The 23,392-nt window shown below is 36.6% G+C and overlaps 1 protein-coding gene and 1 pseudogene across 1 annotated transcript; both read right to left on the bottom strand.

The window, feature by feature from the left end:
* Window positions 1-243: 243 nt before the first annotated feature.
* Window positions 244-1,204, bottom strand: LOC119251094 (olfactory receptor 12D2-like; annotated as a pseudogene).
* Window positions 1,205-15,763: 14,559 nt separating this feature from the next.
* Window positions 15,764-16,720, bottom strand: LOC119253136 (olfactory receptor 12D2-like). Its single transcript, XM_037520782.2, has one exon. The coding sequence runs from the start codon at window positions 16,718-16,720 to the stop codon at window positions 15,779-15,781; it is 942 nt and encodes a 313-aa protein (XP_037376679.1). The 3' UTR covers window positions 15,764-15,778.
* Between the last annotated feature and the right edge of the window lie 6,672 nt (window positions 16,721-23,392).

Here is a 23,392-nt window from a genome sequence, read left to right as displayed (position 1 = left end):
TCACAAAAAAATCAAATATATCAACTGATATTCCCAAATAAAATCAACATTAGATTCCATGACTAGTGTCCCTTTTTTTCATCTTTCTCTTATATTACATGCAATCTCATTTCTTATTAAACTGGACTGAATCTTACCATTTATTTTTCCTTTAGCTTATTCTCTATGCTACAAATGTTATAATTAAGAATTTGAGAAACAAAATTATTATATATATATATGTCTCATGTTTTTCTTTATGTATTATGTCTCAGAAGGGTTTTCTAGATTTCTTCGAGTCAGTCTTTTATTGATTAGCCTATACAATGCCCTCTTTACCTCCTTGTTCCTCAAAGTATATACGAGTGGGTTTACAACAGGAGTGACCATAGTGTACATGATAACAATGATCTGGTTCTGGTCTATGGAGCTTCCTGAAGTAGGATGAGTGTAAGTGAAGAGAACAGGGGCATAAAAAAGAATAACTACCATAAAGTGTGATGCACAAGTGGACAGTGCCTTTTGAAGCGTGCTGCAAGAATGGGTCTTGTAGATGAGATAGGTGATAATGTAGAAATAGGAGAGCAGTGTTAAGAGAGAATGGGCCCATGAAAATTGTCCCTGTGACAATATTGGGCAGCCACTTGGTGATTTCAGTGTTCCCACAGGCCAGATCCGGCAATGGCTTAATATCATAATAGAAAAATGGTGAATATGATTAGAACCACAGAAGTTCAAATGAGAGGTCATTATGGCATGCAGCAGGGCATGGAAAAAACCAAGAGTCCAGATCGTGACAGCCATTTGTGTACAACATTGACTATTCATGATGACAGTGTAATGAAGAGGTTTACAGATGTCCACAAAGCAGTCCAAGGCCATCACAGCGAATAACATGGCCTCTGTGCTGCCCAGGAAGTGGAAGAAATGCAGCTGAGTTATAGATTCAAAGAAAGAAATTATTTTGTGTGTAGAGAGGAAGTTCTCCAGAATTTTTGGCAGTCACTGTAGAGTAGGAGATATTTAGACAGGAGACGTTTCCCAGGAAGAAATACATTGATGAATGGAGTTTAGGATCAGAGGTGACAATCAGCAAGATGGATCCATTCCCAGTCACATTGACAAAGTAGATGACCAGGAAAACCATGAAGAGTAAAGGCTCCAGAAACTGGATATCAGTCACTCCCAGAAGCATAAATTCTGTTACTGAGGTTTGATTCTGCATCACTTAAAGAAAAAGACAATTAATATATGGAAGTGTATTTCTAATGGGCATCATTCCTTCCAGCTCAATATTTTACCATTTAGACAAACAGTGTGTGAGGAAGAGTATTGCCATTACATAGTCCTAAACCCTGTGGTCCGTGGTATTTATACCATTAGAAGCTAAATTCATTACAGCTAGGACTCAATCATTTTTTTCTTTATTAGAATATTGTCAATAATTCCTTTCTCCAGGGATTCACAGAATGTTGTGAACCTAGAATTTATCATCTTCTCTGACCATGAAGACCTGCATTCTAACACAAACTTCTTTTCATCTTTGTAAATCAGCTCTAAAAGTCAATTTTTTTTGACAAATAAGAAATCGTATCTGATTATACTAACACAAATACCTTAAGCATTTTCTCATTAATTTGTCAGTCATTATTTACAAAGGAGCAAAGAATATGCATTGGAGCAAAGAAAGTTTGTTCAATAAATGGTGCTGAGAAAACTGGGTCGCTACATGCAAAAGAATGAAGCTTGACTACTACATAACACTATGCACAAAAATCAATCAAAATGGATTAAAGAACTAGACATAAGACCTGAAACCATAAAATATATAGAAGGAAATACAGGCGAAACACTACATGACATGCACCTCAAAGACATCTTTACAGACATATCACCCAAAGCAGTGAGAGTGAAGGCAAAGATAAACAGCTGGGACTACATCAAATTAAAGAGCTTCTGCACAGCAAAAGAGACAATAACAAAAACAAAGAGAAACCCCACCAACTGGGAGAACATTTTTGCACCCAACACTAATGATAAAGGACTGATCACAAAAATCTACAAAGAGCTGATGAGACTCAACAAAAACAAAGAAAATAATCCAGTCAAAAAATGGGCAGAAGAGCTAAAAAAAAACTTCTCTGAAGAGGAAATGCAAATGGCCAACAGGCATATGAAAAAATGTTCAACATCACTTGTCATCAGGGAAATGCAAATCAAAACTACCATGAGATACCATCTCACACCAGTGAGAATGGCACATATTAAAAAAAACTAGCAACAACAAATGTTGGTGAGGATGTGGAGAAAAAGGAACTCTCCTGCACTGTTGGTGGGAGCGCAAACTGGTCAAACCATTATGGAGAGCTGTGTGGAGATTCCTGGACCTACTAAACATAGAGCTTCCATATGATCCAGCAATTCCACTCCTAGGTATTTACCCAAAGGACACAGAAACATCAATTCCAAAGAGCACCTGCACCCCTATGTTAATAGCAGCACTGTTTACAATAGCTAAGCTTTGGAAACAACCCAAATGCCCAAAAATAGATGAAATATCTAGGAGTGGAATTGCTGGATCATATGGAAGCTCCATTTTTGGCAGTTTGAGGAAACTCCACAGAGCTTTCCATAATGGTTGGACCAGTTTGCACTCCCACCAGTAGTGTAGGAGAGTTCCTTTTTCTCCACATCCTGGCCCAATGTTTGTTGTTGCTAGTTTTTTTGATATGTGCCATTCTCACTGGTGTGAGATAATATCTTATTGTGGTTTGATTTGCATTTCCCTGATTACAAGTGATGTTGAACATTTTCTTCATATGCCTGTTGGCCATTTTCATTTCTTCTTTGGAGAAGTGTCTTTTTAGCTCTTCTTTCTTTTTTTGACCAGGTTGTTTACTATGTTTTTGGTGAGTTTTGTCAGCAATTTGTAGATGTTTGTGATCAGTCCCTTATCATTACTATTGTGTGCAAAAATTTTCTCCCAATCAGTAGGATGTCTGTTTCTTTTGGTTAATGTCTCTTTTGCTGTACAGAAGCTCTTTAATTTGATGTAGTTCAACTGTTTATCCTTTCCTTCACTATGTTTGCTTCAGGTGATGTGTCTTTAAGGATGTTACTGAGGTGTATGTCATGTAGCATTTTGCCTGTTTTTTCTTCTATATATTTTATGGTTTCAGGCCTTTTGTGTTGTCCTTGTTTTTGTGCATGGTGTGAGGTAGTAGTCTAGCTTCAGTTTGCATATAGCAATCCAGTTTTCCCAACACCATTTCTTGAACAGCTTTCTTTGTTCCATTGCATATTCTTTGCTCCTTTGTCAAAGATTAATTGTTCGTAAATCTGTGGGCTTATTTCTGGGTTTTCTATTTGATTCCATTGGTCTGTATGTATTTCTTTTCTTGTTCCAGTACCATGCAGCTTTGATTATTATGGCTTTATAGTATAGCTTGATCTGGGAGTGTGATACCTCCATTCCCTTCCTTTTTAGTCAGGAGAGCCTTGGCTATCTGGGATATTTTTGTAGTTCCATATGAATTTCATCAATATTTGTTGTATTTCTTTGAAGAATGTCATTGAGATATTTATTGGAATAGCACTGAATCTATAAATTGCCTTCTGTAGGATAGCCATTTTGATCATGTTAATTCTTCCAATCCATGAGCATAGGATGCCCCTTTCCATTTCTTTGGTCTACTTCTATTTCTTTTAACAATGTTTTGTAATTTTCCTTGTATAGGTCCTTTACCTCTTTTGTTAGGTTTATTCCCAAGTATTTGTTTTTTTATTATAAAAGTGATGATTTTCTTGATTTCTTCTTCTTCAGATTTGTTGTTTGCATATAGGAAAGCTACTGATTTTTGTGTGTTGATTTTGTATCCTGCTACTTAACTAAACTGGTTGATTATTTTAAGTAGTTTTTCTGTGGAGTTTTTTGGGTTCTCTATATATATTATCATATCATCTGCAAATAGTGATAGTTTTACTTTTTCTTTCCCTATTTGGATTTCTTGTATGTCTTTCTCTTTTCTTATTACTCTGACTAGGACTTCCAGTATTTTATTAAAAAGCATTGGTGAGAGTGGACATCCTTGTATCTTTCCAGACCTGAAGGGAAAGGATCTCAGCTTTTCACCATTGAGAATGATATTGGCTATGGGCTTGTCATACATGACCTATATTATGTTAAGGTATGTTCCTTCTATTCTGAGAATTTCAAGGGACTTTATCATAAATGGATGTTGAAAATTGCCAAATGCTTTCTCAGTATCAATTGATATGATCATATGGTTTTTATTTTTCTTTTTGTTGATGTGTTGCATTACATTAATTGATTTTCAGATGTTGAACCATCCTTGTGTCCCTGGAATAAATCCTACTTGGTTGTGGTGAATTATAGTATTGATGCATTGTTAGATTCTGTTGGCTAAGATTTTATTGAGGAGTTTTGCAGCAGTGTTCATTAGAGATTGGCCTATAGTTTTCTTTTTTTGTGTTGTCCTTGTTTGGTTTTGGTATTATTGTAATATTGGCTTCATAAAATGTGTTTGGTTTTGACCCTTCCTCTCAATTTTTTGAAAGAGTTTGTGTAGGATAGGCAATAGTTCATTTCTGAGTGCTTGGTAGAATTCATTCATAAATCCATCTGGTCCTGGACTTTTGTTTTTGAGGAGGGTTTTGATTACTGTTTCAATTTCACTGCTTGTAATTGGTTTGTTTAGGTGTTTGATTTCTTCTTTATCTAGTTTTTTATGATTGCAAAGTTGTAGGAATTTGCCCATCTCTTCTAGATTGTTGAACTTGTTTGCATATAAGTGTTCATAGTAATCTCCAATTATTCTTTTGATTTCAATACAGTCTGTGGTGATTTCTCCTCTTTCGTTTATAATCCTATTAATATGTGTTTTCTCCCATTTTTTTTCTTTGTGGGCCTGGCTGGGGGTTTGTCTATTTTGTTTATTTTTTCAAAGAACCAACCTTTGCTTTCATTGATCTTTTGGATTTTTTACTTAACTGCTATTTCATTTATTTCTGCTTTGATTTTTATTATTTCCTTTCTTTTACTGGCTCTTGGGATTTTTTGTTTTTGTTTTTCTAGTTCTTTAAGGTGGGAGATTAGGTTGTTCCTTTGAATACTTTTATGTTTCTTGATGTGAGCCTGTATTGCTGTATATTTTCCTCTTATAACTGCTTTTGCTGTGTCCCATACATTCTGGCGATTTGTGTCCTCATTATCTCAAGATTTTTTAAAATTTCTTCTTTGCTCTCCTCATTGATTCAGTGGTCTTCCAGCAGTGAGGTTTTTAATCTCCATGAGGTAGGAGGGTTCCTTGCCCTCTTATCATAGTTTATTTCTAGTTTGATGCCTTCATGGTCACAGAAAATAGCTGGTATGATTTTGATCTTAGTGTATCTGTTTATTTTTGTCCTGTGTCCCAAAATGTGGTCAATCCTGGAGAATGATCTGTGTGCACTTGAGAAAAACGTGTATTCAGATTTTTGGGGGTGCAGTGTTTTCTATAGATGTCTGTTAAGCCCATGAGGTCTAGGTCCTTGTTTAGAGCTTCAGTGTTCTTGTTGTTGTTGTTTTTTTAAGGTTTATTTATTTATGCATACAAGAGCTGGGGTACAGGCCAGATGTGTGCGAGGGTGAGAGGATTCACCAGAGACAGAGTGGTGAATAGAACAGGCAGACTGACTGAAATACATTGTTGAGGGGAGCAGTGGGCAAGACAGGAGAGGTCTGCTGCATCATGTGGGTATCTCCATGGCCTGCCAGGATTGAACCTGCACTGCAGAGGCTGAGGACAGCTTCACAGTGCTGTGCTTAACTGCCTGCACCACCAGGGATGCCCCTTGCTGATTTTTTGTCTAGTTGATCTATCCATTGTTGAGAGTGGTATTTTGAGAGTCTAGTATTTTCTCTTATGTCTGTTTTCAGAGATGATTATAATTATCTGATATATTTTGGTGCTCCTTCATTTGGTGAATATTTGTTGATGTGCATTATTTCTTCCCCTTAATCATGATGTAGTGACCATTTATGTATTTTTTTACCTTTTTTAGTTTGAAGTCTATTTTATCTGACATAAGTATAGCTGTTCCTGCCTTCTTTTTTGGTCCATTTGCTTGTAGGATTGTTTTCCATCCTTTTACTTTCAGTCTATTTTTTTCTTATGTAGTTAACTGTGTTTCTGGAAGACAGCAAAAGGTTGGGTTCTATTTCTTAATCCCGTCTGTGATTCTATGTCTTTTTTTGATGAGTTTAGTCCATTTTCATTTAGAGTTAGTATTGATATGTTGGCATCTGTATTTGACATTTTTTTGACTTTTTGTGATTTTATTCCTTGCCTTCTTTCATTCTTTTTACTCATCCCCTGTTGGTTTTGGCTTTAGAACTTCTTGTAGTATTTTTGGAGGGGGGGTTTAGTAGTAATGAATTTGTGGAGATACTGTTTGTCTGAGAAAGTCCTTATTCTTTCCTCATAAAGGAAGGAAACCTTTGCAGGATAAAGTATTTTTGGTTGGCATTTGTTATCCTGGAGTTTGTTGACTATGTGACTCCATTCTCTTCTTGCCTATAGTGTTTCTTCAGAGAAGTCTGATGTCAACCTGATTGGTTTTCCTTTATATGTTATCTGTTTCTTCCCTCTCGTCAGCTTCGTTATTTTTTCCTTGTCTTGGATTCTTGGGAGCTTTACTATTATGTGTCTTGCTGTATTCTTACTTTCATTATGGAAGTCTGGTGTTCTTTTCACTTCTTGGATGTCTATTTTCATCCCTTGCTTCATGCTTAGGATGTTCTCTTCGATTATCTCCTTGAATATTTTCTCAGTTCCTATGTCTCTCTCCTCTCCTTCTGGGATTCCTGTGACTCACATTTCCTTTCCTCATGGAGTCAGATAGATCTCAAAGTGGTTCTTCATTCTTTTTCCTTCATACTTCTATTTCCTTTTCTGTTTTGATTCTTTTTTATTTCTGTGTTTTTGCAAGTACTGATTCATTCTTCTACTTCATCTATTCTGTTTTCATTGCCTTTCCCAGAGTTCTTTAGCTCCTCCATTAATCCTTTGATCTCCTGCATTTCTTTCACATCCCTCTTTAGAGACTCAATTTCATTCTTCTGATCATTGATTATTTTTCTTTGATCATTATTTTCCTTTGTGTCTTCTTTTTAAGATTTATTTTTTTTTATATTCCCCATGCAATTTGATCCCAATTCCTTCTCTCCCTGCGCCCCCCCCCCATAGTGTCTCTGGTTTACAGATGCTTGTTGATATTGATTTTTCTTTATTATAGTTATTCTTTTCCCTGGTCCCTTATTTAGGTTTTATAGATTCCTGCTATGAGTGAGACCATCTGGTATTTTTCTTTTTCTTTCTGGCTTATTTCACTGAGCATGATCCCTTCCAGCTCCATCCATGTTGCTGCAAATTGCATGAGTTTATCCTTTTTGATTGCTGAGTAATATTCCATTGTGTATATATACCAAATCTTCTTGATCCAGTCATCTATTTTGGGGCATTTGGGTTGTTTCCATAGCTTAGCTATATACATAGGGGTGCAGATGCCCTTTGGAATTAATGTTTCTGTGTCATTTGGGTAAATACCTAGGAGTGGAATTGCTGGGTCATATGGAAACTCTATCTTTAGGAGGTTAAGGAATCTCCAAACAGCTTTCCATAGTGGTTGGACCAGCTTGCACTCCCACCAACAGTGCAGGAGAATTTCTTTTTCTCCACATCCTTGCCAACATTTGTTGTGGCTAGTTTTTTAATATGTGCCATTCTCACTGGTGTAAGATGGTATCTCATTGTAGTTTTGATTTGCATTTCCCTGATTACAAGTGATGTTGAACATTTTTTCATATGTCTGTTGACCATTTGTATTTCCTCTTCAGAGAAGTTTCTTTTTAGCTCTTCTGCCCATTTTTTTGACTGGATTATTTTCTTTGTTTTTGTTGAGTCTCATCAGCTCTTTGTAGATTTTTGTGATCAGTCCTTTATCATTAGTGTTGGGTGCAAAAATGTTCTCCCAGTTGGTGGGGTTTCTCTTTGTTTTTGTTATTGTCTCTTTTGCTGTGCAGAAGCTCTTTAATTTGATGTAGTCCCAGCTGTTTATCTTTGCCTTCACTCTCACTGCTTTGGGTGATGTGTCTGTAAAGATGTCTTTGAGGTGCATGTCGTGTAGTGTTTTGCCTATATTTCCTGCTATATATGTCTTCTTTTAGTTTTTTAATCATGGCGATGTTTAATTCTCTATCTGGCAGGCTGAGAAGTTCTCGCAGGTCATCGTTGTTGAGTTCTGGTGTTTGGTTTTCTTTTTGTGGGGGTCCTTCCCCTGAGGGCTTGCTTAGTTGGTTGTATTTCTTATTCTCCCTGTTGATTCCGAATGTGTTTTTAGCATTGTGACACTGTGCCGCTAGAACTGGCAGGCATCTCTTTTGGGTGCTCCTTATGGGATGTTGGTAACTGGAAGTCAGACCGTGTCCAGCACTATTGCGCTGAAACTCTACAGGGTAGTGGTGCTGTGGATATGTTGACTGGCATTATCCCTGATGGTCTCCTCACTCTGTATTTCCTTCGTTCCAGTGGGGGATGGCAGGGCCCCTTGCTTCCCACAGTGGTGCAGCTGTTGCACACTTTCTGTACCCTGTGGTCCCTGTCCCTGCCCTGCTAGGTGGGGCTCAGTTCATTTTCAAATCGTGGCTTGTGATCTGCCAGAGCCCCGTTCTCCTCCCAGTGCATTGTGCTGTTGAACTTTGTTCGCGCGGCACCCCACTCTCTGTTTCAGAGGGGAGTGGTGGAATCCCTAGTCCCCTGCCGTGGTGTAAGGCACTGTCAGTATCAGAGTTTCCTGTCCCTGCCCTGCCTCGTCGGGCTCACTTCAGATCCAAATAAGGGCTTGGGACCTGTGGTTGCCCCGCTCCTCTCCACGCGTGTTATCCTACTGACCTTTGTTTCACCTTCAGAGGTTCTTAGATGACTCAGTGTTTTCCCATTGCTTCCAAATTTTATCTTCTCCTTTTCTTTTCCTGGGTGAAGTGTTCTGGGTTTGTGGATGGGGGATGGAGAAAGGGGTCTGAATTGATATCTCCTTTTCCTCCCTTCCCCTGTCACTCTTGCCTCCCCCCTGCTTCTGTTGGGTCACCACATTTGTCCAAAATGTCTGGGTCCTGCCAGGATCTTGTTGCAATTTCTCCCTTATTGGTTGTTTTTTATTAGAGAATTTACTCCTAGCATCCCTTCTCCACCATGTTGGTGACATCCTTTATTACTCTTCTTGCAGTAGGGAATATGCTACCTCTAATGGATTTCACTTTCTTCATTTCTGGTTTCAATAATATGACCCTGGAGGTCATGTTGTCCTTCAGAATTGCAAAGTCTACCTTCTTTATGTCATTTTTCTCCAGAGTGGTCAAGAATTTTAAGCTACTCTCATTTGAAAATCATGTTTTCTCTACTTACCCTTTATTTCCACAAAAAAAATGTCCTTTATTAGAAGCATCACTCATACTATCTTATATGCAGAATTAAAGTAATACTGTTTTCTTCAGATAGTGTTAAAACTCTTGAACAATTGTAAATTAGTTTATTATAAGTTTAATATATGACAAAATTTGTTGTTTACTGAAAGGCAGAGTAAATTTTGAATTGCTTTTACTTCATTATTTGCTAGTTTGACACTATCTACTTCAGGTACACTAACAAAATCAGACATTATATTTTGTAAAAAAACAGCTCTTTCATAATGTGAGGGAAGAAGCAAAGATGTGTGGGAAAGTTAAAGCGTGGGAGACACTGAGAAAACAATAAGAACTCTAAGGAAATCTGAAGAAAGTGGCATGGATTGGGATGCTCCTATGAAAGAGGACTTATTTAAGACTTGGTAAATCCTGAGGGAACAAGAAAATGGTTTAATGTGACTTAAATAACAGTAAATTAACTAGGGTACACTTACAGGGATCCCTGGGATACTAGCTACATAGGTGGAGGAAATGTTGAGAATTTATCTTACTTCTACTATGCCTCCTTGAAGGGCTGACATTAAACATTTCAGAATAAAGTTTTTTTTGAAAGTCAAGTCCATTTTTCATATAAAAATTAGCCTTTCTAAATGTAAAATCAGTACTCATTAACAGTACCAATGATATGTCAACTATCACTTTTTGTTCTGTGACCCATTATACAAAATTGTACCAGAAATTCATCTTGGAAAAGAGACTTCTCTTAACATTTGAAGTGAATTAGCAATATCTTAATTTGTAGTAAATGATTCACTCATTTAGCTAGAATTTCAATATTTAGATATTACACTTTTCCTGTAAAGAATGTCTAGACACCCAGCATTATTGAATTTAGGATGAAATATGGCAATAAGAGTGTAGGAAGTAAAGGGTCTTCACAATGCACAGCAGAAAGAAGAGCCTATAATAAGATAAATCTGTGCATTTAACTTTAATAGTAACAAGAAGATAGAAATATTGATAATTCCCAGGCTGTCTCTTATTTTACCCTCTTACCTGAGTTTTGGATTCAGATTCACAGCTGTAAAGTGTTTTCAATTTAAACTTCCAGTGATTAAAAATAGTAGAAGTATATTTCAAGTGATAGTTCATATTGGGGTTGCAAAATACACTCTTCATCTTCAAAAGGTTTTTCCTCTCCTGATTCTTCCTGCCTTTTATGAACTACAGCCCTTTAGACATAAAAATCCTGAGAGAGAGAGAGAGTATCCCATGAGGGCTGAGGAGACTTGTTAAAGTAAATGGGATATCTTTTCATATCTGCAAAACGAGGACTTTTCCCTTGTGAATTTCCTATCTTGAGGCCTATATGCTGTATCAATTTTCTTTCCATACCACAGTTTTTCTTAGTTTCAGAATATGGCTATGACAAAGATTAAAGTCCTAGCACATTTTCATTTTCTTATCATTGGTACTTCAATGGAAAATAATCTGATGTATAAAGTGGAAAAACATTTCACAAGGAAAATTAAGGTTTGAGAACTAGTCACATCTCATTGATAAGCATAGAAAGATGATGAATATCTGAAATAAATCACTTATGTGATTATTTACATACAGTTATCTGGAAAACAAAACGGGTAGAGAGTGGTAGTGTGGTTTTTGTCCTTTTGTTTATTTTTTACCTTTTCAAATCTGCCTCTCTGTTGGTAATAACAGATTATTTTCTTTAATTTGGGAATACTAAAAATCATTTTATTTTTGGGAAATTTGTTGTTGGTAATGTAGACTTTCCAAACACCTATGAAAAGAGCATGGAGAGTCCTCAAAAGAGTAAAAATATACCAAAAAGCTCAAAAACACCAATTCAAAAAAAAACCTGCAGTATTTTTTTATAGCAGCATTATTTACAATAGCCAAGAAGTGGAAGCAAACTAATTGCCTCAGAACAGATAAGTGGATCAAGAAAATGTTATATAAAGAGAATAGAATACTACTCAGTGATCACAATGGATAAACTGATGCCATTTGCTGCAACATGGATGTAGCTGGAAGGGATTAAACTGAGTGAACTTATTGATGAGGAGAATGATTAATACTGGTTTCATTTGCATGCGGAATCTAGTGAAACAGAACAGAGTCTCAAAGTCAAATTGTAAGACTGAATCTTAAAAGCAGACTCTAGACTTGAAACAGTTACGAGGGGAGAGGTAGAAAGAGGGAGATTGGGAGAATAGAGATGGGGTTTAGGGAAGAAGAGGGCAGTGGAGTGTAATGGAGGGTTGTAGGCAATTTGGTCTTGGGAAAATATGGTGACTGCTCCTGAGGGGAGAAACACAATATTGTGGGAAAATTAAAAAAAAGGATGCTTCAAAACAAACAAATTAAAAAAAAAAAAGGCACCTTCGATTGGTTATTACAATGAGTCATGAGTCATGAAACATAGATGCCTAATGAATCATGTTCCCCACTGTTGACGGTCTTTGGATTCTAGCCTCTTGTACCTTTGCTGGCGCACTGACTTACTAGACCATGAGAATATAGCAGAATTGATATTCTGGGACATCTGAGGGTGGGTCTTAAGAAATCTTGCAACAACTTTCAAGAGCCCTTAAAACACACATTCTTGGGATAGCTCCAGGAAACCAGATTGCATTTGCAAAATCCATGGGCAACATTCACCATCTACCTGATTCTTTTTGATCTGTGCTATGAGTGAAACTATGTCTGGCATGGCAGCTATGACTAAGACTACTACTTGGTTGAGCTTGTACTTGTTTGTACTCATTGTCCAGGATCCGTCAACATCTTTAAGTAATCTTTCAGTCTTTAGATGATATTTAAGGACTGGGCCACAGCCCTAATTATCCTGCCCAATATGTAGCTTTATTTTATCATTATTATCCTAGACAGATAGGGCAGATTCAAAGACTTCCACTTTATCTTCTCTAGTATGTCATCTCATTTCCCAAAGTGAAAGACCTGATGTAGGCCTCTACTGTCCAAGTATAGTACTTCCAGTTATATTCATAGTGCTTGGGAAATGCTATTGTATATGACTTCAGTAGCAGAAGAGGCATATTAGTCCAGACATTAACCTTGAATTTACTTATCACCAGGCCTCTGTTCATCTGCTCTAGAGCCTTGATGATGTTTTAGGTTTTGGAGTATCAAAGTCAAGTCAGACCACATGTCATAGCCCTTGGAATATCTGGAATATCCCTTTGCTGTGTATACATTCAACTGTATGAATCGAGAGTATTCTTTTTGTGAAGGACTGAGGATAATATTGTAAGTGAATGCTTGCCATGGTGTTGCAAGTCAATTTCCCTAATGAATATTACTACACATTCAAGCAATGAGGTCCATAAATGGAGTGATGAATTATGCCATTTTATTGCGGGAGAACTCTCTTGATTCTGGCTGCCTAGCTTAAGCTGTGCTCTTGATAACTGCTCTCTGATTTTGATCCTAGGACACCACGTTGCATTAGCCATCTCCATAACTCCAAGACTCCTTGGCTGCTCCTCTATATTCATTCTGTTATGGATTGTAAACATGATTATGGAGGTTCAGTTCTAATATTTATCCTTTAAGATTGAGTTCCTTTTTCAACCTCACTGTTAGCAGTCCATTTATGTGGTTCTCTATCCAAACTTCAGCCATGGTCTAAAAAAAAGAGTCACTGCTGGACCATTTTAACAAGTCTGGTTCTCCTCCACTAAACATTCCTAAGGCCTTCGGTGAATGACAATTTTACGTAGATTCTCTCTTGGAGAATATCATGATGGAATATCTGCTGTCACATAATGTAGCCATTCCAACATTACCACTTCTTCTTAGTTTCTTTATTCCTTAGTTTCTTTATTCCCTATGATCTTTGAACTAAAGCATTTTATCACTAATTAGCACACAACATTGACTTTTCTAGACATTCAAATCAACACTCTAGCAAGATTGCGCCAATCTCCTCCTTGAGAATTCATTTTCCCTCAGCTAATAATTCTTGTTTATTCAGTTTTATATCCCAGTTTCTTGATTTAAAGCACCCTCAAAATCCAATTCTGTGAAAAGTTCTATAGATACATACTGAATAGTATCTGTAACCCCTATGGATTTTCTCTCTTTCCTCCTTTAAGAGTCCCAGGATAGTCCTAGTTAGATTGTGCAGAATTTTATTCTAGTTATTGGCTTGGAGACAATAAAATATATGGACTGTCATTTATAGTAATTTAAAAACAGAGAGGGTATCTCTTGAACCCGTGGGTCTTCCAATGAGATTATCAGGCCAGGTGGTAAATGTTGCAACTGACTTCTTTAATTCAACCATTATAAACTATAGGAGAATGACATGAGCTAAAAAATTTCAATTTTCAAGCAAAATTTAGTGAAAATTTAAAGGGCTCAGGATGCCTAGAATTAAATGTTTAAACTATATTTCTCCTAGTTATTGTAGATGGCAGAAGATTCTTGAAGTAAGGAATAGAATTATAGCCTATTTGAAGATCTCAAAGATCTAGGTATAATATTCCTTAATGAGATGTCAGAAAGATAAAGGGGAAACCCTTTTATAGCTTTCAAATATCACAAGTTCAGACCTATTAGATCCTTTCTAATGGATAAAAAAATACCCTAACACTATCACTATTTAGGATATGATTTTATAGCTACTTTTAGCCATTTAAAATGTTTCTAGGAGTTTAAGGATACATTCCCTCAATAACCTGATTTTCAGCCAGGTGAGAGAGACCTGCTAAAAAGATTTTGTGAGTATGGTACATACTAGTGAGTCCTAATAAGAATTGTAAATCCCTTAAGTCATTTAAAATTGAACTGGTTTCATAATTTTAATTATTTTTAAATTTAAAATCATCTTGGACTACAGAGGACAGAGTTACAAAAATGGATTTAACAACTGTTGCATTACAATTATGTCTCATATTTTTCTGTTGAAATGATTTTTTTCTATAACAATCATTCTATACTATCTTACCATTATGAGTTAAGATTTTGATGGACAGAAAAATTGAGTGTTTAGTTTAAAATTCTTCAAAGAGGGACATCATATGTCTCCATACCACAAATAATAATGTAGACAAATTTCAGCTCAATAAAAAATAAAATTCTTCAGTCCATTAAGACTGCTAGAGGGGAAGGGACAAAGGGGGCTTCATAATCTAGGGCAAATGCTAAGCATGCTTTGATGTTGGTGTGGTATCATACATATGAGGAGGTGTGATCTGATTCTCCTAAATCACATACTGTTTTGTAAACCAATATTGCCTCAGTAAAGAAAAAAAACATAAAAATTCTTGAGTCAAAGGAGTCAAACAAGATAAAACATATCCAAGATGTACCACAGTTCCATTGACCTGACTCAGAATAAAACACTTAGACTTCTACTGAATGTTGTAATAAGATAGATTCTAGGGGCCTCCCCTGTGGCGCAGTGGTTGATCGCTGGGTTGCGAAGCTGCCCGCGGCCTTGCGGCGCAGGTTCGATCCCTGGCTGCTCCCTGGCCACCGGAGGAGGGTCCCACATGGCGCGCAGAACTCTTCTGCTGCCCGCTGCTCCCCTTAGCAGTGTGCTTCGGTCCTTCTGCCTACTCTGCTCCCCGCTCTGGCTCTGGTGAATTCTCTCACCCTCCCGTGCTTCTGACTGTACCCAGTGCATGTATAAACAAAGCAAACAAACAAACAAATAAATAAATAAATTTAAAAAAAAAGATAGATTCTAGGATTTTTTTATTCTTTGAACTACTGATTACAATATACTTGCTTTAATTACTTAGTTTCACCTGGCTCAAAATAAGTGAATCATGATATATTGCTTAAAAATACCCTTTGAATCATATGTGAGCCTGTCTTTTCCAATTGAATAATTATTACTTTATAATGAAATCCTGATTTATGAATCATATATAATGAAATTATAACAGCATAAAAGGTTCATTGCTCACATAAAAAATGTTCAGTTAAAGGGAATCACACAGACACATAGCATAAAAAATTCCAACTTCCCAGTTCATGAGTAATATATTAATATCTCTATACCTATTTTTATATAAAAACATGTAAAAATAATAAAAATGTCAAATTTATCATCTGGTATCCCCAAATAAACTCAAAATTAGGATTCTATGGCTAGTGTTCCTGTTGTTCATCTTTCTGTTATATTACATGCAAACTCATCGCTAATTAAACTGGACTGGATCTTACCATTTATTTTTCCTTTAACTAGTTCTCTATGTTACAATTATTACAATAAAGAATTTGAGAAGCAGACTAATTACACTACTCATGTTTCTCATTATCTGTTATGTCTCAGAAGGTTTTCTAGATTTTTTTAAGTCTGATTCCTTTCCTGATTACCCTACTCAATGCCCCTTTTACCTCCTTGTTCCTCAAAGTATAGATCAATGGATTTAGAACAGGAGTGACCACAGTATACATGATAGCAACAATCCGGTCCTGGTCCATGGAACTTCCTGAAGTTGGACGAGTGTAAGTGAAGAGAACAGGGGCATAAAAAAGAATAACCACCATAAAATGTGATGCACAAGTAGACAGTGCCTTTTGAAGCATGCTGCAGGAATGGGTCTTGTAGAAGAGATAGGTGATAATGTAGAAATAAGAGAGCAGTGTTAGAAAGAATGGGCCCATGGCAATCATCCCTGTGACAATATTGAGCAGCCACTCGTTGAGTTCAGTGTTCCCACAGGCCAGATCCAGCAATGGCTTAATGTCACAATAGAAATGGTGGATATGATTAGAACCACAGAAGTTCAAATGAGAAGTCATTACGGCATGCAGCAGGGCATGGAAAAAACCAAGAGTCCAGATCGTGACAGCCATCTGTGTACACCGCTGACGATTCATAATAACAGTGTAATGAAGTGGTTTGCAGATGGCCACGAAGCGGTCCAAAGCCATCAAAGCCAATAACATGGCCTCTGTGCTCCCAAAGAAATGGAAGAAATGCAGTTGAATTATACATCCATAGAAAGAAATTGCTTTGTGTGTAGAGAGTAAGTTCTCCAGCATTTTTGGCAGTGTCACTGTGGAATAGCAGATATCCAGGCATGAGAGGTTTCCCAGGAAGAAATACATTGGTGAATGGAGTTTAGGATCAGAGATGATAATCAACAAGATGGCTCCGTTCCCAGTCACATTGACAAAGTAGATGACCAGGAAAAGCACGAAGAGCAAAGGCTCCAGTGACTGGATAGCAGTCACTCCCAGAAGGATAAATTCTGTGACTGAGGTTTGATTCTGCATCACTTAAAGAAAAAGATAAATAACACATGAAAGTATATTTCTAAAGGGCTTCATTATACGCAGCTCAATATTTTACCATCCAGACAAGCAGTATGTTCAAGAAGGGTATTGCCTTTTTCATAGTCCCAAACTTAGTGGATGTACAGTATTTATACTATTAGACAGCTAAATTGGTTATGGCTAGGACTCAATATATTTTTCTTTATTAGATTTTTGTCAATATTTCTTTTCTCCAGGGAGTCATAGCATATTGCTAACTTAACATTTGCAATCTTCTCTCACTATGAAGATCTACATTCTGATACAAACTTTTTTCCTTCATAAATCAGCTCAAATAAGTCATTTTTTTGATGAATAAGAAATCAGATTTCACTATACTTACACAAATGTCTTAAGCATTTTCTTATTAAATTGTCATACATTTACGTATCTATAACATTGAGTTTACATTTTTGCTCTGCTATCTGTACACATTTATAATAGGTCAAATTTTTTAAGTACTCTACGCACTGCTATTTCTTGATGTAGTACAAACCACCTGAGAAGTTTTCATGTAAGAAATAGACAAAGGTGAGTTTATTAAAGCCATAAAGTAGAGGTGATAATGTAATGACAATAGAACGTTTGTGGCAGGTGAGTGAAGCTTATGCACATCTTGATGTGGCAAGATACACTCCCAAATGAAAGAGTTTTATAAATGAATGATGAATGAAAATTTGATTAAAATGTAATGTGGCAATAATAGTGTCTCCTCATCTTCTGATGTAGGGAGGGCTGAGCTGTCTCTTTCTGATCCCTCCCTGATCCACTCCTCTGGAAATCTAATAGTGTCATAAGTGATAAGGAAGAAGACCACATCAATCATATATTGGCCTGGGTATATATGAAATTTTATCACCATATAACGATCATCACTTCTCTTCCTATTGCATGAGCATCTATATTTTCTCAAAATAAGGTAAGAGCCTTGATATGAAGTCAATTCATATATTTATTGAAACATCTTTTTTTTTCCCAGAAAATAATCTGTTCATGAGAATGTTTCACATGCCCTTGAAAAGAATGTGTTTAGCTATTTGGAGATGAAAAATTCTATATATGTCTAAGTCCATATGATTAAGTATTTAATTTATGACAATATTTAAATAATTGTTTTTGTCTGGACTTGGGTATATATATATATATATTTTTTTCTTGCTGTATTGCCCCACTCCCTTATCATTAAATAATATCTCTGTAGGCTCATGTACTAAAAACATGAAATTTTCTCTTTTATGACAAAATGAATGGAAGTTCAGGTGACTGTTTTAAGAGAAATAAGTCTTAAAGTGAAAGATAAGCACCAGATGGTTTTGGAGATGTGGAATATAAGTAAGCAAAACAAACAAGAGATAGAACAAAGGTAATTCTTAGACTCTGAGAAAAATCCGCTGGTTATCAGAGTGGAAGTGCAAAGTGGGTGAAAAGTATGTACTCAGGAAATCCACTTGGCAATGGTGAAAGGAACTAGAGTTATGGTGGTGCTTGTGGTGAGGTTTGTACACATATCAAGTTATGAGACTGTGGTCCTGAAACTTACATAGTATTATTATCCATGGGAAAGAAATAAGGCCTCCTTGGTGGCCTGGGGTTGAGTCTAAAACTATCACCACTCTGGCTTATGTTCGATTCCCGCAGATGGAGCGAACCCATATATGGCACAGAAGACTGCTCCTGTCTTACCCTCTATTGCCCTTAGCAGTGCGTTTCAGTAAATCTGCCTATTCTGCTTCCCACTCTGTCTCTGGTAAATCCTCTCATGCCCCAAACCTCTGGCCTACAGCCAGTTCTTCCATGTCAAAAAAAAGAAAAAAAAAAAAAAGAGCATTGGGAAGGAAACTGTAGTGGCAGGATGGGGATGGAGCAGGTTTCTATGATCCCAGCGGACTGTGTAAAGGAGGAGTCCTGGAGCCCTGGGTGGGTTTCTCAGCCTTTTGTTAAGCTTTCACATGTAGTGCAGCAACCATGTACAAGGCAGGCAGGGTGCTGGGGGGCCAGGAGGCTGCAGGCCTCCAAGCCCCGGGCAAGTCTTCACTCGGCTTCTCTGGCTTCTTTCTCCCCTTCTCTCTCCTGCGTCTTCTGCTTCTCTCCTGCTTCTCCTTCTTTTGGGGAGTATCTCAATGCTCCTCCCATGGCCCACAGAAGTAAACAACACAACAATGTAACAACCGCAGATGCCCCATCAGGCAGGGCAATCCTAATGGTGGGAGGGCAGAAAAGCCTGAAAACTAATTCACCTACAGAAATCAATAAACATTTTTTAAGAAATAAGTGCTTCTAATTCCAACTTTGATGACAAAATCTCTTTTCTTATAGTTTCCCCATCTTTCATTTTCTAGATAACCAAATTTAATTCTCTGCTATAACTAGAAAGATTAGCAATTTCTCCTTATTTTGACCACTGCTGACCTTTCCTTGAAATATCTATGGCTTCAGTCTCCTTGAAATCGTCTCTTCTTTCATGACCTATTTTTCTTAAACCCAGCATTCATTTTTCCTGCAATAAACTATTCTTCTTATAATAGGGAATATTCTACTTCTAATGGATTTCACCTTCTTCATTTCTGGTTTCATTAATGTGATCTTGGAGGTCATGTTGTCCCTCAGAATTGCAGAGGTCTACCTACTTTATGTAATTTTTCACCAGAGTGGTCAAGAATTTTAAGCTACTCTTATTTAAAAAAACATGTTTTCTTTATTTACTTTTATTTCCACAAAATAAAATGTTTGTTTTCTATTAACAGCATGCAGTAATTTTATCATATTTGCAGAATTGAAATAATGCTGTCTTCTTCAAATAATGTTAAAACTCTTGAACAATTGTTAGTTTATTATAATAAGTTAATATCTAAGAAAATGTGTTGTTTATAAAGGCAGAATAACTTTTGAATTACTTTCACTTCATTATTTGCTAGGTATTTGACACTATCTACTTCAGGTACTAACAAAATCAGACGTTATTTTGTGAAACAATTTTCCATTTCTTCCATTCATTTATGGTATAGCTCTTTTTTACTGTGAGGGAAGAAGGATGTGTGGAAAGTTATAAGAGTGGGATACAATGAGAAAGTTATAAGAACTTTAGGAAATCTGAAAAGAGTTGGGTAATCCTACAAAAGGGGACTTATTCAACGGTTGGTAAATTCCTGAGGGAAGAAGAAAATGGTTTAATATGACCAGAGAAAAGCAGTAAATTAAAGAGAGTTACACTTACAAAGAACCCATGGGATTCTAGACTGTATAGTTGGAAGAAATCTTTAGGGGATGACAGTAAACATGTCAGAGTATTTTTCTGTGATACTCAAGTACATTTTTCATATATAAAAAAAGCCTTCCTAAAAGTAAAATCAGCATTCATGAACAGTACAAATGATATGTCAGCTACCAATTTTGTTCTGTGATCCATTACACAAAATTTACCAGAAATTTATCTTGGAAAAAGAAATTTCTCTTAACATTTGAAGATAATTAGCAAACAGACTAATTTGTAGTAAATGATTTTTGAGCTAAATTTCAATTTTTAGAGATTACACATTTCCTTTAAAAATGTCTAGACGTCAGCATTATTGGGTTGAAGATGTAATATGGCAATAAAAGTGTAGGAAGTTAAGAGCCTTCACAATCCACAGCAGAAGAAAGAGTCCATCATTAGATAAGAAACAGTTCATTTAGCTTTAATAGTAACAAGAAGATAGAAAATATTGGTAATTACCATGCTGTCTTTTATTTATCTCCTTACCTGAGTTTTGTGTTCAGATTCACAGCTGTGTAAGCTTTTCAGATTTACACTCCCAGTGGTTAAAAAATAGTAGAAAAATATTTCAAGTGATAGTTCATATTGGGGTTGCAAAATAGACTCTTCATCTTCAAAGCTTTCCTCTCTTGAAATTCTTCCTGGCTTTTTATGAAATACAATTCTCTAGATATAAAAATCCTGAGAGAGAGAGTATCCCATGAGTGCTGAAAAAACTTGTTAAAGTAAACAGGATATCCTTTCATATCTGCAAAATGAGGAGATTCCCTTGTGAATTTTCTATCTTGACTTCTATACTCTGTATCAATTTTCTTTTCCATACCAAGTTTTATCTTAGTTTCAAATCATAGCTAGGACAAAGATTAAAGTCCAAATATATTTTCATTTTTTTATCTTTGTTACTTCCATGGAAAATAATCTGATGTATAAAAGTGGAAAAAACATTTCACAAGGAAAATTAAGGAGTGGGGACTAGTCACATTCCACTGATCAGCATAGAAAGATGATATATTTAATATTCTACTTATGTACTACTGAAGGTCTCTGGAAAAAAGTGGGGTTAGAGAGTGGTAGTACTGCCTTTGTCCCATTTATTTATTTATTTTTTTGCCCTTTAAATCTGACTTTCCTGCTCATAATTGCTGCTGACCAGCACAGCAGTGAACGATGAGGCCGTCTCAGGGTTGAGAGACTGCGCAGGGTGGTCAGGGATTCGGCTGAAGAAATGACAAACAGACACACTTCGAGAGAGTGTAAATCTGAGTGCGATTTTATTTGAGTTAGTTGCCAGTATATATACAGGAGCAGTGAATGGATTTAGCTTATTGCTGAGTGGTTTACATTTGGACCTAGCCTCTTTCTTAAGTAGATAATCCATTAGTTTTTGTTTTTAAGCTATATGATCTCATTTTTTGTTTTACTAGCTACTTTTTCACTTAAACTATATTTTAATTATTACAGGGTTTAGTAACGTTTCATTTGAGTCAGCCTTGTGTTAAGGATTTCATATGATTTTTTAATTAACAACAAATGACCTTTATAGAAGAAAGAGGGAGTTTAGAAAGACAATGAAGTGATAAAATTGTAGTTCTAGAAAGAGGAGATAAGATTTTAGCTCCTGGTAGTCGTAATCCTTTGATAGGCTTTCTGTCTTATCCATGTCTTCAGGGAACTTTGATGTACTCCCTGCCTCGGGGAGTTTTTTGGCTGTTCTCCCCTGGCGCTGGTTCCTTGCCCAGCCAGACCTAGGGATCTTGGTGATAGCATTAGCCCTAAAGGTCACTGCAGGGGGAGGTGCAGCACATAATAACATTAGATTATTTTCTTTTTATCTGCGATCCAAAGATAATGCTTTTCTTTGTTATAATGTAGACTTGTTCAACCCCTATGAAAAGAATCATGGAGACCTCAAAGAATAAATAGAGCCAGATGACACAAAAACACTAATTCAAAAGGAACCTGTGACCTATGTTTTATAGCAGCACTATTTACAGTAGCTAAGAAGTGGAAACAAAGTCAGTGCCTCAGAACAGATGAGTGGATCAAGAAGAAGTTATATAAGAGAATGGAATACTACTCAATGAGGTTGATAATTGGGCGATAAATATGCCATTGATAAATATGCCATTTTTAGGGGGATATTTTTCTTGATTCTGACTGCATAGTGTAAGTAAGCAGTACTCTTGGTGACAGCTCTCTGATTTTGATCCTATGACACCATGTTGCTTTAGCCATCTCCATAACTCCCTGTGACTCAAGACTCCTTGGCTGCTCCTCTAAATTCACACTGTTAAGAATTCTAAACTTATGATTATGGAGTTCAATTCTATTATTTATCATCTATTGCTTGAGTTCTTTCTTCACTTCACTACTAGCAGTCCAGTTATGTAACTCTATCCAATCTTCAGCTCTGGTCTAAAGAAGAGAGTCATTGTTGGACCTTAATAATAATAAGTCTGGTTCTCCTCCATGAGAACATTCCTAATGCCTTTAGTGAATGGTATATATATTTTTAGATTCTCTCATGAAGAATAATATGATGGATTACTTGACCTAACATAATATATATTCCAATATAACCAGTTTTCCTGTGTTTCTTTTCCTTTTCCTATAGTCTGTTATTAAGGCATTCTATCATTAATTAGCATGAAACATTGACTTTTCTAGGCTTTTAAAATCCACACCACAGCAAGATTGTCACAATCTCCTGCTTGAGATTCATTTTTCCCAAGTTTATTGATTCTTTTTTATTCAGTTTTATATTTCAGTTTCTTGATTTAAAGCACCATCAACATCCAATTCTGTGAAAAGTCCTATAGATACATGCTGGGTAGTACCTGTAACCCTTATGGGTTTGTTCTCTTTTCTCTTTTAAGGTCCCAGGACACTCCTAGTTAGATTTGCAGAATTCTACTCTGATTATTGGCTTGGAGCCAATAAAATATATGGACTGTCATTTACAGTAATTTGAAAAATAGAAAGGTTATCTATTGGATCTTGCTAATGAGATTATCAAGCAGAGTGGTGAAGTTGCAGCTGACTTCTTCATTCAACTACTTAAAACATGAAAGAGAGTTCGGAGAGAGGGGTGGAGCAACATGGCGGCGAGGAGACGCTGCGAGTAAGATCTCCCATTAAAAAAAGTTAATAGGGAGGAAAAGCGGCAGGTCCCAGTGAGAACTGGGACATGGAAGATAAAACGGGTGACTCCAGGAACTGCCCGAAGAAGAAAGCTGCCATAAAAGAGGACTAGAAGGGAGGAAAGCGCAGAACCCTGCTCCCCTCCCCCGCCCACAGAGTCAGCACTCTCCAACCGGCAGAGAGGAGGAAAACAACAAACCAAAACGGCCAACAAGAACAAACGACGCAGCAAGCAGGAC

The sequence above is a fragment of the Talpa occidentalis genome, unplaced genomic scaffold (assembly GCF_014898055.3).
Source record: "Talpa occidentalis isolate TD23 unplaced genomic scaffold, MPIMG_talOcc4v2.1 talOcc4.2, whole genome shotgun sequence".
NCBI classification, from domain to species: domain Eukaryota; kingdom Metazoa; phylum Chordata; class Mammalia; order Eulipotyphla; family Talpidae; genus Talpa; species Talpa occidentalis.
The sequence above is the reverse complement of the archived record's forward strand: the minus strand, read 5'-3'. Positions and strand labels throughout refer to the sequence as shown.

Bases quoted from the DNA above. Each gene is read 5' to 3' on its own strand.
- LOC119253136 (XM_037520782.2), bottom strand. From the start codon at position 16,720: ATGCAGAATCAAACCTCAGTCACAGAATTTATCCTTCTGGGAGTGACT.